Source organism: Heterodontus francisci, chromosome 11 (genome assembly GCF_036365525.1).
Source record: "Heterodontus francisci isolate sHetFra1 chromosome 11, sHetFra1.hap1, whole genome shotgun sequence".
Classification (NCBI taxonomy): domain Eukaryota; kingdom Metazoa; phylum Chordata; class Chondrichthyes; order Heterodontiformes; family Heterodontidae; genus Heterodontus; species Heterodontus francisci.
In genome coordinates, this window is record NC_090381.1 from 31330257 (window position 1) to 31344229 (window position 13973).

Below are 13973 nucleotides of genomic sequence, written 5' to 3' on the forward strand. Positions count from 1 at the left end.
CTACTAGAATTATTTGAGGATGTAACTAGTAAGGTTGATGGCGGGGGAGGGGGTGAGAGAGCCAGTGGATGTGGTTTATTTGGACTTTCAGAAGGCTTTTGACAAAGTCCCACATAAGAGATTAGTGTGTAAAATTAAAGTAGTGTATTGCGATGGATAGAAAATTGGTTGGCAGACAGGAAACCAAGAAGGGATAAATGGCCATTTTTCCAAATGGCAGGCAGTGATAGTGGGGTACTGCAGGGGTCAGTGCTAGGACCCCAGCTATTCACAATATATATTAATTGTTTAGATGAGGGAACTAAATGTAATATCTCCAAATTTGCAGTTGAGACAAAACTGGGTGGGAGGGTGAATTATGAGGAGGATGCAGAGAGGCTTCAGGGTGATTTCAACAAGTGAGTGGGCTAATGCATGGCAGATGCAGTATAATGTGGATAAATAAGGTTATCCACTTTGGTATCAAAAACAGGAAGGCAGATTATTTGGCTATAAACAGGGGAATATGCAGTGAGACCTGGGTGTTCAGACACCAGTCACTGAAGGTAAGCATGCAGGTGCAACAGATGGTTAAAAAAGGCAAATGGTATGTTGGCCTTCATAGTGAGAGGATTTGAGTACAGGAGCAGGAATGTCTTGCTGCAATTATACAGGGCCTTGGTGAGGCCACACCTGGAATATTGTGTGCAGTTTTGGTCTCCTTATCTGAGGAAGGATGTTCTTGCTACAGACGGAGTGCAGCGAAGGTTTACCAGACTGATTCCTGGGATGGTGGGACTGACGATGAGGAGAGATTGAGTCAGTTAGGATTATATTCACTGGAGTTCAGAAGAGTGAGGGGGAACTCATAACCTATAAAATTCTAACAGGACTTGACAAGGTAGATGCAGGAAGGATGTTCCCGATGGTGGGGAGTCCAGAACCAGGGGTCATAGTCCAAGGATACGGGGTAAATCTTTCAGGACTGAGATGAGGAGAAATTTCTTCACTCAGTGGTCAGCCTATGGAATTTACTACCACAGAAAGCAGTTGAGGCCAGAACATTGTATGTTTTCAAGGAGTTAGATCTAGCTCTTGGGACTAAAGGGACCAAAGGGTATGGGGTGAAAGCAGGAACAGGCTATTGAGTTGGATGATCAGCCATGATCATGAATGGTGGTGCAGGCTCGAAGGGCTGAATGGCCTACTCCTATTTTCTATGTTAAAACTACCAGCTGTTAAGGATCTTTGGGGAAAGGGGCTATGACTGACTTTCATGTTAATATGCTTTGTATACAGATGCTTTAGTCTTGTAGTCGTACGAAAGCTAAGTGTTTAACAATTAGTGTACGCATGGTCAGTTTGATCTCTTGGACCAGTTTTGATCACCTGAAGGGGTCAGTGAGGAATGTTCTGGATTTTGATTTCATCAATTGACAAAGTTTTTCTGTGCTTTTTGCCTTTCCCAGGAAGCTGGACAGTAAGAAGTCTCATTATGATGATCCAGCCATCATGATGGATGAACTGGTCTTTTCCTGCCATGATTTTTATCTATTCGTATGCATCCTGCATGCAATTGGTGGTCGTCTAATCAATTTGGAAATTGTTTATTCATCCAGGCTGTGCTCTGCAGCATATGTTTGCAATCCTACCACCAATATCATGAGTGACACCAGCATCCTTATTTTATGCACAAAGTGGGACTTGGGCCTCCACCCATTCCTCAATGAGAGCCTCAGAAATAGACTGTCAGATCAAAATCCTGCTCTTTTCAAGATACTTGTTGAATTCCTTAGATTGGCCACAGCCAGGAACCCATCAGTTGGCTTCAAACTGAAAGTCAATGTTGGAGGAATGAACTAATCACTATTCTAAGTACAAGGGCACATGTTTGCAAGATCGTGGAAATGATTTTGGGTTTCATAGGAAGGATCTGTCTACCTCACCCAGGCTCATCAATGACAGTTCTCAACAAAGAGGGTAATTGTTGGAAAGGGAAGAATGCATGCAGTTCACAACCTGGAGCCTGCTGGATTTTTTAACAGAGCATTTCTGAGTAGCAGGTTTCATCATTACAACATGTAGTAACTGTTGTACACTAAATGGTGGACATTCCATTAAAAATGCCATGAATTGGAATCTCATTTACAGACAAAACTTTGGTCTCGAAATATCTCAAATCTCATCTGATTGGGCAGTGACAGTGTGTTGAGCTCTGCCAGGGCAATATATAAGACAGATCCAGGTGGCAGACTCCGTGTGGATGAGCAGTGGGTACTATTGAGCAACTGCAGGTGTCAAACCCATTATATGTAAAGTGCAAGCGCTACATTTTTTGAATAGTTTTGCTGTTTGTATTTGCTAAGTGATTACCTGTGGTATTTTCAGCTACAATTGGTTTCAGGTGTGGTTCAGGCAAGAGGCCTCCTTGGTATATATCTCCTCCATCTACTGTTATAGCATCTGCTTCTCCAGTCTGAGAATGAGGAACATCTATATTAATAGAAAGCAGCTCCCTTCTTGCCAATCAATGCAATTACTGAGGACATCACCTGTCTTTCCCTCTAATTGTATTTTCTCTTCTCCTGAAATCATGAATGAGCTATCTAGGAATATAGAAATATTAGGAGCATAAGTAAACCATTCAACCTCAGGCCCATTCTATTTGATCATGTTGATCAGTAGCTCAACTTCATTTACCCCCATGTTCCATATCCCTCAATACCATCGCCTAACAAAAATCCATCTCAGTCTTGAATGCTCTAATTGACCCACATCCACAGGTTTTCAGAGCAGGGAGTTACAAACTTCTATTGCCCTCTAGCTCGAGTTTTAAGATTATGTACTGTTGTGGCTCCAATGAAACACGCACTCCAATCTGACATGTTAATATGTCAAAAATTTCCAACTTTTTAGATGTAAACACTTTAGGGGTCAATTTTAATCCCCAAAATGGTTGGGTTGGTTGGGCTGCTAAAACTTTTAAAATTTCAAACCCAATCCCAACCTGCCTGGTTTTAACAGAGGCAGGACACGGGGCAGGCTAGCAATCTACTCCAGTAGACAGGTTGGCCATTCAAATATTATAGTGAGGCTGCATGCTTCATATTTAACCTGTCTACCAGGTTCATCCCTGGTCAACTGGGTTTCTTCAGACCCAGGAAACCCAACAGCTAAAGAGAAGTGTTTGTTTCCTGGAAAAGGTAAGTGCCTTTATAGTACTGCTTGTAGGCCAAGAGGAATAAAGTGGCAGTAAAGTGCTGTGGGAGACCCTGAAGTCATGAAATGACATTTATTGACTTCATTGAGTCAATGAAGCACTTCTGAAATGTAGTACACAGAAGCCAGCAGAAAGAGAAGATCCTGCATGACAAACCTCCTTGATATTTTTGAGAAAGTGGCATCCCATGTGGACCATGGAAAGCTCCATGATGTGTACCTGGACTTAAAAAAAAGCATTTCACATCCCTCATACAAGACTATATAAATGCAAGTTTTTTTTAATCATACAGACAATCTTCCAGTTTACTCCTAATTGATTCCATATTTAATCCAATGTAAGTAAGAGTAATGGACTTGGATTAAAAACAAGAAATGCTGGAACCACTCAGCAGGTCTGGCAGCATCCGTGGAAAGAGAAGCAGAGTTAACATTTCGGGTCAGTGACCCTTCATCGGACTTGGACTTGCCTTTATCTGCTTTGTTCTTATTTTTGATTTTTTAATCTGCAGAGTTCCCAGCATTTGAACCCCTCATAATCAATTGTTTATGCCTGTCTAGCATTTTCATTTTACTTAGATTGAAGTTCTTCATTCTGTTTGGGTTATCTGTCAAGTTGCTCAGATCTTCCCTACTTGACTACTTGAAGAGTAATCATTTAGTATATTAAACACCTTGTGCTCATTCTAAATTTTTAAAAATCTTTTGTAGAATATGGGCATCAATGGCAAAGCCAGCATTTACCGCCCACTCTTATTTGTCCTTGAGTTGAAGTTGGCTGTCTTCTTGAACCCTGTCATCCATACGGTGAAGGATCCATATGGTGAGGGTGCTCTCAGTGCTATTAGGGAAGTCCAGGATTTTGAACCAGGGCCCATCCAGTTTAATTCTTTTGTTCCTTTCCCAGCAATTTGATCCAACAGTGTAGCTGGCCCACTTCAGAGGGCAGTTAAGAGTCAAACCAGGCTAATGTGAGACTGCAGTCAGATATTGGCCAGGAAATGGGTTTCTTCCCCTAAATAATAGTGAGCTAGTTGGGTTTTGAGGACAATCTAACAGCTTCATAATCACTTTCACTGATTCAGTTATTTTTAAACTGAAGTCAAATTCTCAAACTGCTCGAGTGGGATTTGAACCCAGGCTACTTTCAAGCTTCTGGATTACTAGATCTGCTGGGTCTTTAGCATACCCTTGTGTCAGCTTTGACTTTTTCACATTAATGATTTCTAATCAAAGTTTTACTCTGACTCATTTGAACCCAGCATCCTGTAGTGTTGTCTATAGGGGAGTGTGCAACCTGTATCTGTGTAGTGGTACATAACTGCTGCAGGCCACCAAGGAAAGCATGGCCACTGCACCAACTCTGCAGCAAGTGTTCCATTGGTTGAGATCTTAACCTCTGGTTTAGCTTCCATCATAAGTGCTTTCACTGGTTTTCCAAATATCTTGTGCCCTAATCTACAATAATCTATCATGATTGGTTCTCTGGTGTGGTGAATCCAAATTATTATGCAGTGGTTCATTGTTGCCCAATAGTTTGTTCCCACACACATTTAGTCATGCTAAAGGTGCATCTAGCAGCTGGGCAATAGCATGAGTTGGCTTAGATGATGGAGGTTTGCAGTGACACCAGATCTATAACACCTACCATCCCAATCACTATGCATGTGTCATCTAGTGTACAAGGCTAGCAGACAATTTATCATTTGCAGGGCTATCTATTGATCTATCACAAGGAGTTATTGGACCATCTTGGAGTATTGTATACAGTTCTGGTCACTTTATAAAAAGGATCTGGAGAGGGTGCAAAAAAGATTTACAAGGAGGAGGCCACAGCTGCAAGGCATAATATAGGAAAGGATTAACAAGCTAGGTCTCTTGAAGAGGCTGAGGGATGACCTAATAGAGGTCTTTAAAATTATGAAAGGCTTTGATAAAGTACAGTTTTTTCACTTATGGAGAAGAGCAAAACTATCAATATAAAATAGTCATCAAGAAATCAAATGAGGAATTCAGAAGGAACTTTTTTAACCAGAGATTGGTGAGAATGTGGAACTTACTACCACAGATTGTTGAAATAAATGGTATAGATGCATTTGAGGGGAAACTAGAGAAGATTACAAGGAAGGGAATAAAGGGTTATGCTGATAGTTAGATGAGGAATGGGTGGATGTTTGAGTGTAGTTAAATGTCAGCATGGACTGGCTGTGCCGAATGATTGATTTTTCTGTCATATATTTGATGTAATTCTATAATCTCTGACCCTAGATCAGACACATGGCAACTATCCACCTCACTCCCTCCTACTAGGAAACACTTAAAAGGAACATAAGGTTATTGATTAAAAGTCATACATTGCCAGAAAAGGGAAAGAAAACTCATTGAGTGCACAGGTACCATGTGCTGCTCAGGTGATTTAAGTTAATTTTGGTTTCAGTGGTTCTACAATGTATCTTAACAGTTCAGTTGGGATGGGGAGGAATAAACTGGAGAAGATCTGTGAAATTCATGGGTGGATGTAAGTTCAGTGTCCATTTCCTGTGCAAAGAAGGCACCAACTGATCAGAGCGCACAGCTTTCAGCAGGCAACAGGCTTATCTTGAGAGCAATGCACCACAAGGTATGTATCTGGGCATATGGCCTCTCCATATCAGCCCCATGGCCTTCAGGAACAGAAAGAACATGTGGTACCTAACCATAGAAACATCAGAATGTTAGTGGCCATTAGCCACCACTGTGCCATTATGAATAATGAGTCCACTTGTCTGTCAGCACCTCATTGCACTACGCCCCCACCACAACTGTTCTAACAAACTACAGTATTTTAAGAGCTGCTGTCTTACTGGAATTCTCCCTCATATATTGCTGTCCTTATTTTCTCCTGTATAATTACTGCTCTCTATCTCCTTTAGTCAAGTATACACTAGGCCATGCTCTCTAAGCAGGTTTTTCCTGTACCAGTAGCCCATTCAAATTATAGGTAGGATCTACAAGCAATGGTGTACTTGTTCTATGGGAGTAATCATTTTGCTGGGATTGTAAAATTTGAGCTATTGCTTCTATTAATTTGCTGTTCTGATTCAGATAGCAACCCTGTAACAAAATGATTGGACTTTAATCTTGTGCCCAAGTCTAAATAAAATCCCTACCTTGATGGCAGTTAAACAGGTTCCAGCAGTGTCATTCATTATACATTGGAAGTTGAAGTGCTCGCCCATCATTGCATCTTTCAAATCATTGCACTTTGATAATTCTGCTTTGGAGACTGTACACCATGTAATATTTGGGTCACCGGCAAATGAAAGGGCTGCAAAAAAAAGTCAGGGAGCAATTATACAATAGAGAGAAATAGCAGAAATTATACAAAAGACAAAAAGATAGAATAATGTGGATTGTATATGGCTAAGAGCACAGTGGTTATATGGGGACAATGAGAGCACGATGCTTATACAGGATATACACCACATTAATTGCAAAGGAGAAAAGTGTGGATAACAGTTAAATAGGAGGAGAAGAAAAAGAAACACAGCAGTCATACTAGAAAGTGACAGAACAATTAGACAGGAGATAGAAAGGGCAGTGATTATACAATGGAGAGGTATAATGCACAGCTTTATATGGTGGAGAGTGAAGAGAAAAAAAGTAAAAAAAAAACTTACATTTATATAGCACCTTTTCAGGACCTCAGGATGTCCCAATGCACATTGTTACAAGATTGTTTCTATTTCTTTTGTAAAATGTGTTTTACAAACTTATAGTTTATTTATGGACACTGATTCAGCTGGAATGTTGAAGAAATTGCTGAACTTTGTGGGTTTTTTTGAAAAAGTCACCAGAAAATTCCTGGATTTGGCTAGTAAACAGATCTACTGGAAGGCAATGGTCTGTGGATAATCACCCAACAGAAGTTGTTTTTGACTTGGAGATGTTTAAAAAGTAACAGGCCAAGATTTATAGATGTCAGGAGGCTTGACTTCTGGATGGTATTCGTTTCAGTTTGAACTGTTACAACAGAGCTGGGTTTTGCCTGCCAGAAGAACAGCTCCATGCTCTCTCTTGATTCCTATTTACTGCTGGATTTGAAGAAACCCTGCATGTTTGAAGAAACTTTGTTGCTGCACTTCTGCTGTAAGACCTATTTGAAGTCTCTGTAGCTGCATCTCTTGGAAAGCCTACCCAAGCTGATCTTCAACACTGCCTGAAAGAACTGTTCTAGGAAGATCCCATTGACAGCTGTCGACATGCATTTGGGACACCAAACCAAAACAAAGGACATCGTTCCATAACTTTTTTTGTCTTTGAGTATGATCACTTATTCAGCCCAACTGATTTTGCTTTCTGATCTTTTTCAACACTTTGGCCAAAAGCCCCTTTTGATTTTCTGGTTAACCTGTGTGTGTGACTAAGATAAATAAGGGGCTTTTTAATATTTCAATTTGTGTGTATTTTACTTTGTTATTGGTTAAAACTTTGTTTATAAACAAACTGAAACACCAAGCAGATTTCTTAACTAATTTTGTTGTTTGTTATTTCGGGGGAAAATAAAGTGTATCAGTAAGTGGGAAAATTTAAATATATTGTGACCTGTGAAGAAGTGAGCCGAATAAAGTGTACTCCTCCTGCTGCAGTTGTAACAACATTACATTGAAATGCATAGGAAATGTGGCAACCAATTGTGCACAGCAAGATCCCTCAAACAGCAATGTGGTACTGACCAGATAATCTGTCTGTTTTTTGATGTGATTGCTGACTTTTGCACTCTAATAGAGAGGGCAATGATAATACAGCAAGAGTAAGAAGGTAGTGAGTAAAGTAAATATGCAGGGGACAGTGAGCATAGCAATTTTGGGGGGGAGGGCACGAAGGGTGAAAGTGGTCACAACAGATAGGAGCAGGAGAGAGAAGTAATTATATAGGAAAGAGGTAGTATAGTCATACTGTAAATAGAGTCTTGGGTAAAAAAGTAACTTTAAAGGAGATAGAAGGCAGTAATTACACAGCAGTAAACAAGGACAGCAATATATAGGAGAGAAAGAAAGGACAGCAATATACAGGCGTTAGAACAGTGATTACACAGAAAAGGAAGAGACAACACTTATATAGCAGAGAGATGGCATTATACACAACAGCAATAGAGAAAATCAGAGAAATAACATGATTATTCAGATCAAAAAAAGAGAGAATTTACATTTATATAGCACCTTACATAACCTCGGAACATTGCAAAGCATTTCTTAGCAAATGAAGTATTTTTGAATTGTAATCACTTTTGTAATGTAAAGAAACACAGAAGCCAATTTGCGCATAGCAATGTCCCATTAACAGCAGTGAAACAAGTGGCCAGATAATCTTTCAGGTCACTGACCCGAAACGTTAACTCTGCTTCTCTTTTCACAGATGCTGCCAGGCCTGCTGAGTGGTTCCAGCATTTCTTGTTTTTATTTCAGATTTCCAGCATCCGCAGTATTTTGCTTTTATATTATTATGGCCAGATAATCTGTTTGTTCTGTGATGCTGGTTGAAGGATAAATATTAGCCAGGACACAAGGAGAATGGCACTGGGTTTTTTTTTTATTTAGAGATACAGCACTGAAACAGGCCCTTCAGCCCACCAAGTCTGTGCCAACCAACAACCACCCATTTATACTAATCCTACATTAACCTCATATTCTCTACCACATCCCCACCATTCTCCTACCACCTACCTCTACTAGGGGCAATTTACAATGGCCAATTTATCTATCAACCTGCAAATCTTTGGTTGTGGGAGGAACCCCACGCAGCTTGTAAACTCCACACAGGCAGTACCCAGAACTGAACCCGGGTCGCTGGAGCTGTGAGGCTGTAGTGCTTGCCACTGTGCTGCCCGTTCTTCAAATGTTTACATCCACCTGAGGGGACAGACAGGGCTTCAATTTAACATCTCATCTGAAAGATGCATCTTCAAAGTGTAGCACGCTTTCAGTACTGCACTGGAGTGTCAGCTAAGGTTATGTGCTCAAGTGTCTGCAATGGGGGCCTGCACCTATGACTTTTTGACTAAGGGATGAGAGTCCTACCACTGAGCCACAGCTGACACTGAAGATAAAAATGACAGTTTAAATGACAAAGGAGAGCTAAAGGGAAACAGTTATACAATATAGAGAAAGGGCAGTGAAAGGAGATAGGTAACAGTGGTTTAAAGCAATGGGAGGGAAACATGGATGGAACTTATACTCCAGAGATGGCAGAGATATACAGGAGAGAGTAAAGACAGAGGATGATTCTATGAGAGATGACAGAAAATACACAGGACAGGATAGCAATCATACGAGACAGCATATATGAGAGTGAGGAGCAACAATGATATGCAGCGGCAGCAGAGCAATTATACAGGGGAGAAAGAGAGGGGAGTAATATCCAAGAGAGAGAGAGAGAGAGGACCGTAATATCCAAGAGGGAAAGAAAACCATATAAGAGGGGAGAGAGAGGACAAAAATATACAAGAGACGGACAGACAGAAAACAGTAATTATGCAGTGAACAGAGAAAGTGAGATTGTGTGTGCAAGAGAGACAAAGCAGCACTTATATAGAAAAGACAGACAGAGATAGGACAGAAGTTATACAACTAAGGGGCAACAACAATATGTAGGAGGGACAGAGCTAATTATACATGGGAGAGAGAGAACAGCGATTAAACAAGGGAGTGATAGAGAACAGGAAAGCAAGGACACTGATTATAAAAGAATGAGATGACAGCCAAAGACTTGCAGCTTGATAGGTAAATTGGCCATTCTAAAATTGCCCTAGTATAGGTAGGTAGGAATATGGGATTAATGTAGGATTAGTACAAATGGGTGGTTGACAGTCGGCACAGACTTGGTGGGCCGAAGGGCCTGTTTCAGTGCTGTATCTTTCAATAAATAAATAAATAACTATACAGAGACGAGACGGCTTATAGAGCAGTCAAATAATACTGTCTTTATATAGGATAAAGAGCGAGAGAGAGAAAGCAATAAATTAAAGTGATTAACAAGTTTTGTTAAGGTGCAGGTTTACCCTGTGAACTATTAAATTTTAAACTAAGGAGCATATGAAGATGGTATCATGTGGTGATGTCACCATGTATCCAATTCTGTTGATGTTTAAAATGTATTTAATATGATGGGCTTTGAGTGACATTTTTGGATTAGGTTGTTTCTGGAAATTAGGTGCAGTGAGACACAAACATCATCCCATTAACTTAAAGCTCTACTTTGCAGTTTTAGAATCCAATAGCTCTTAGTGACTCATTTGGGGTGTCTGCTAACATTTCTTACACTGCACTTGTTGCTTGTGTCGGAACGTTTGTAGTGACTTATATCCTCGTTGTGCAATTGGAACCCAGTGTTGTTGCTCTTCAAATAGATGCCGCAATAAGTTCAAGCAGTAAAATGATCATGTGACCCACAGCCTGAAAGTTCTGCTCTCGAATCATAGAATTATAGAATGATGTAGCACAGGAGGAGACTATTCACTTGGCCTGCCTGTGCCAGTTCTTTGGTAGAGCTATCCAATTAGTCCCATTTCCTAGATCTATTTCCACAGCCCTGTACTTTGTTTCCCTTCAAGTATTTACCCAAATCCCTTTTGAAAGTTATTGCTGAATCTGCTTTCACCACCCTTTCAGACAATGCATTCCAGACCACGACAATGTGTTCCAGATCACAACACTGCATAAAAATACTTTTCCTCATGTGGCCTCTAGTTCATTTGTCAAGCATCTTAAATCTGTGTCCTCTTGTCACTGACCCTTCTGCCACTGAACAGTTTCTCCTTATTGACTCTGTCAAGACCTTTTGTGATTTTGAACACCTCTATCAAATCTCCTCCTAATCTTCCCTGTCTCTCCACAGAACTGAAGTCAAATGCAGGGCCAAATGTGGAATGAAAACATCAATTTACAACGGCTTAATCTGTAAAACTAATCTATGCCGATTAGAAATTCATTTTGGTAGCGCAAAATTGACAAGTTAAAAAATATTTAATTTGTTCATTTTCCTCTGTCTCTCTTGTATGTGTGTGTCTAAAACTGTACATGTGTATTGGTAAATCGAGCTCTGTCGCTCTCAGTCTTTTCATTTTCGATAGAAATTACACAGCAGATGAATATGTAATAAAATCAAGAAATGCAGGAAATACTCAGAAGGTCTGGCAGCATCTGTGGAGAGAGAAGCAGAGTTAACGTTTCAGGTCAGTGACCCTTCTTCAGAACTTCTTCAGGTTCTGAAGAAGGGTCACTGACCTGAAACGTTAACTCTGCTTCTCTCTCCACAGATGCTGCCAGACCTGAGTATTTCCAGCATTTCTTGTTTTTATTTCAGATTTCCAGCATCCGCAGTATTTTGCTTTTATTTTAGATGAATATGTAACACATTTGTATGATATTCCGTTACTATTTTAATAGAGGTATTAAACTGTTAAACACCATATACAAGATGTCACAGCAGTGTTGCCCATTATTATCACCAAAAACATTTTTTAACCTTTCTATGTATCTTTCTGTCTATCCCCCATTCTTTGTCTCTTTTGCATGATTTATAACTGTGCATCGGTCTGAAATTGTCTCCTAGGTTTTCAAACCCCACACCACAAACCCACGCACTCCCGACAACCCACCCCGCCCCCGCAACATTGATCGGAATGCATCATTTACATAGTGCCTTTCACAACCTCAAGATGTTCCAAAGCACTTTACAGCCAATGAAGTACTTTTTGAAGTGTAGTTGCTGATGTAATGTAGGAAACGTGGCAGCCAATTTGAACACAGCAAGCTCCCGCAAACAGTGATGAGATAATGACCAGATAATCTGTTTTAGTGATGTTGGTTGAGGGATGAATTTTGGCCAGGACACCTGGGAGAATTCCCCTGCTCTTCTTTGAATAGCACCAATTGAGAGGTCCTTGGTTTAATTGTTATAAAAAAACCTGTATGGTATTGATCCGTGCTATTGCAGCAGTGGCTTTTTAGTTCAATTAAAGAACTGAAAGTTAAAAGATAAATAAAAATATATTGGCAATGAATAACACATTTGGAAAAATATTTTCCGATAAGTGCCCATAAAACAAATAATTTTAATACTCACAAAAAATTCCTGAGAGTATAGGAGCATAGAGTAGTATCATCTTGCCAAACTGTGGATTGAAGGAACAGAGAACAGCTTCTGTCGCCACCAGTTGTGCAGCAGGCTTGTGATGAGACTTCTGTGCTCCCTCTCTCCTTTATAAAGTCTAGAAATGATAAAGTTGGCAGAAAGAGACATAAAACTGACCCTTGACCTGTTTGGCTTATATTTCACAGGTGCACTTAACCGAAACTCAGCCTACTTGTGAAACATTCAAATAAATCTTTGTTTAAGCCTCAAGGAATGCAGAGAAAGAACAGAGTGTATTCCCAGAGGAGGGTGAAGGGGATTTCCCATTAATTCTTGAATTCGTCAGGTTAGTTGGTAGATAAAGAGAGTATTGTCTGGGTATTGAGAAATTCCATTTTTTTTCACTTTCCTTTCTTTCACAATTTCTTTTGTGGTTATCTTTATCCCACTATTTCCACATTGCCTTTATTTTTCTCTCCTTTCTGAGCCTATGTTTTTGGCTTTTGTTTCCTTCTCTGGTTTGGTTCTTTCTTGAAATTGTCCACTCATGCTGGCAAAAGAATACAGCACTCTTTTTATAATGGGAATCCCAAAGCCATTGTCTTCAGCCCACACAAAAAAATCCCATTTCCAACTGCATCTACTTGTTCAGCCACTACCTCAGGCTGAGCCCGACTGCTTGCAACCTCAGCCTTCTGTTCAATTCCAAGCTGAGGTTCTGACCCTATCGCCACCTTCTTCCACCTCCATAATATTGAACTACCACAGCCCTCATATTGGCTGAAATCCTCAGCAATACCTTTGTTGCCTCTGTAATGGGATGACCTAAAGAAGGGACCACCTTAAGAGCTGTACGTGGAGATCACCAGAGGAAGTGATGGTGTGTCACACATGACCAGGTTGTTGTGGGTGGAGCTGACATAGAAGACATGTATTGGTGTGCTCCTGCAGTATGTATATAAGGCCTGTGCATCTTACAATAGTTTATATGCCAAAGGAGTAAGTAATATTACAGTCTCCAGACTTGAAAACTCATTTATCTGCAATAGCATTCATCTTCTGTAAACTCAGCTCATCCAAAGCTTGGCTACCCATGCATTATCTCACACAAATCCTGATCACCTGTAACCCCTGTCCTCACTAACCTACATTGGCTCCCAGTTGCCCGTCAACTCAAATTTTAAATTCTCACTCATTTAGTCCCTGCTTATCTCTAAGCTCCTGAGGTGTTATCCCCAAACTCTCCATTTCACTTCACTTTGGCCTCTGTGCTTGACCCCGCCCCCCCCACCCCCCCCCCCCCCCCCCCCCAACCCCCGCTTCGTTTTGGCCCACTATTGGCAGCAGCACCTGTATTGTGGTAGTGTTTTGAAATTGCAATTGTCTTGTGCATTGTGTACTCTAGAGGCTGGGTAGAACATACATGCTAGCAAAGTGAAAGTGAAATGAAGACAGAAAAATAAAGGAGAAGCCTTTATGTTCAGCTGCTGCAGTGTTTGTTGCTTTATCTTTGCCTCATATCCTATAGCAAACTCAGCTAAACCTCACTCACAGCACCCTCAGCCACCTAGGCCCTCCATGTTCTGGAATTCCTTCCCTAAAGACCTTTTCCTCTCCGCCTTCCTATTTTCCTTTCAGAACCTCACTGAAATTCACCTTCT

At 40.6% G+C, this 13973-nt stretch overlaps 1 protein-coding gene across 1 annotated transcript in view; it reads right to left on the reverse strand.

The window, feature by feature from the left end:
- Window positions 1–12432, reverse strand: part of LOC137375008 (serotransferrin-1-like) — a 109824-nt gene extending 97392 nt beyond the window's left edge. The window contains exons 1-3 of the mRNA XM_068041632.1: window positions 12304–12432; window positions 6348–6505; window positions 2353–2455 (exon numbers count right to left, since the gene is read on the reverse strand). Of these exons, the coding sequence (XP_067897733.1) occupies window positions 2353–2455; window positions 6348–6505; window positions 12304–12343 (301 nt within the window). The 5' untranslated portion in view covers window positions 12344–12432. The remainder of the gene's footprint in view (window positions 1–2352; window positions 2456–6347; window positions 6506–12303) is intronic.
- Between the last annotated feature and the right edge of the window lie 1541 nt (window positions 12433–13973).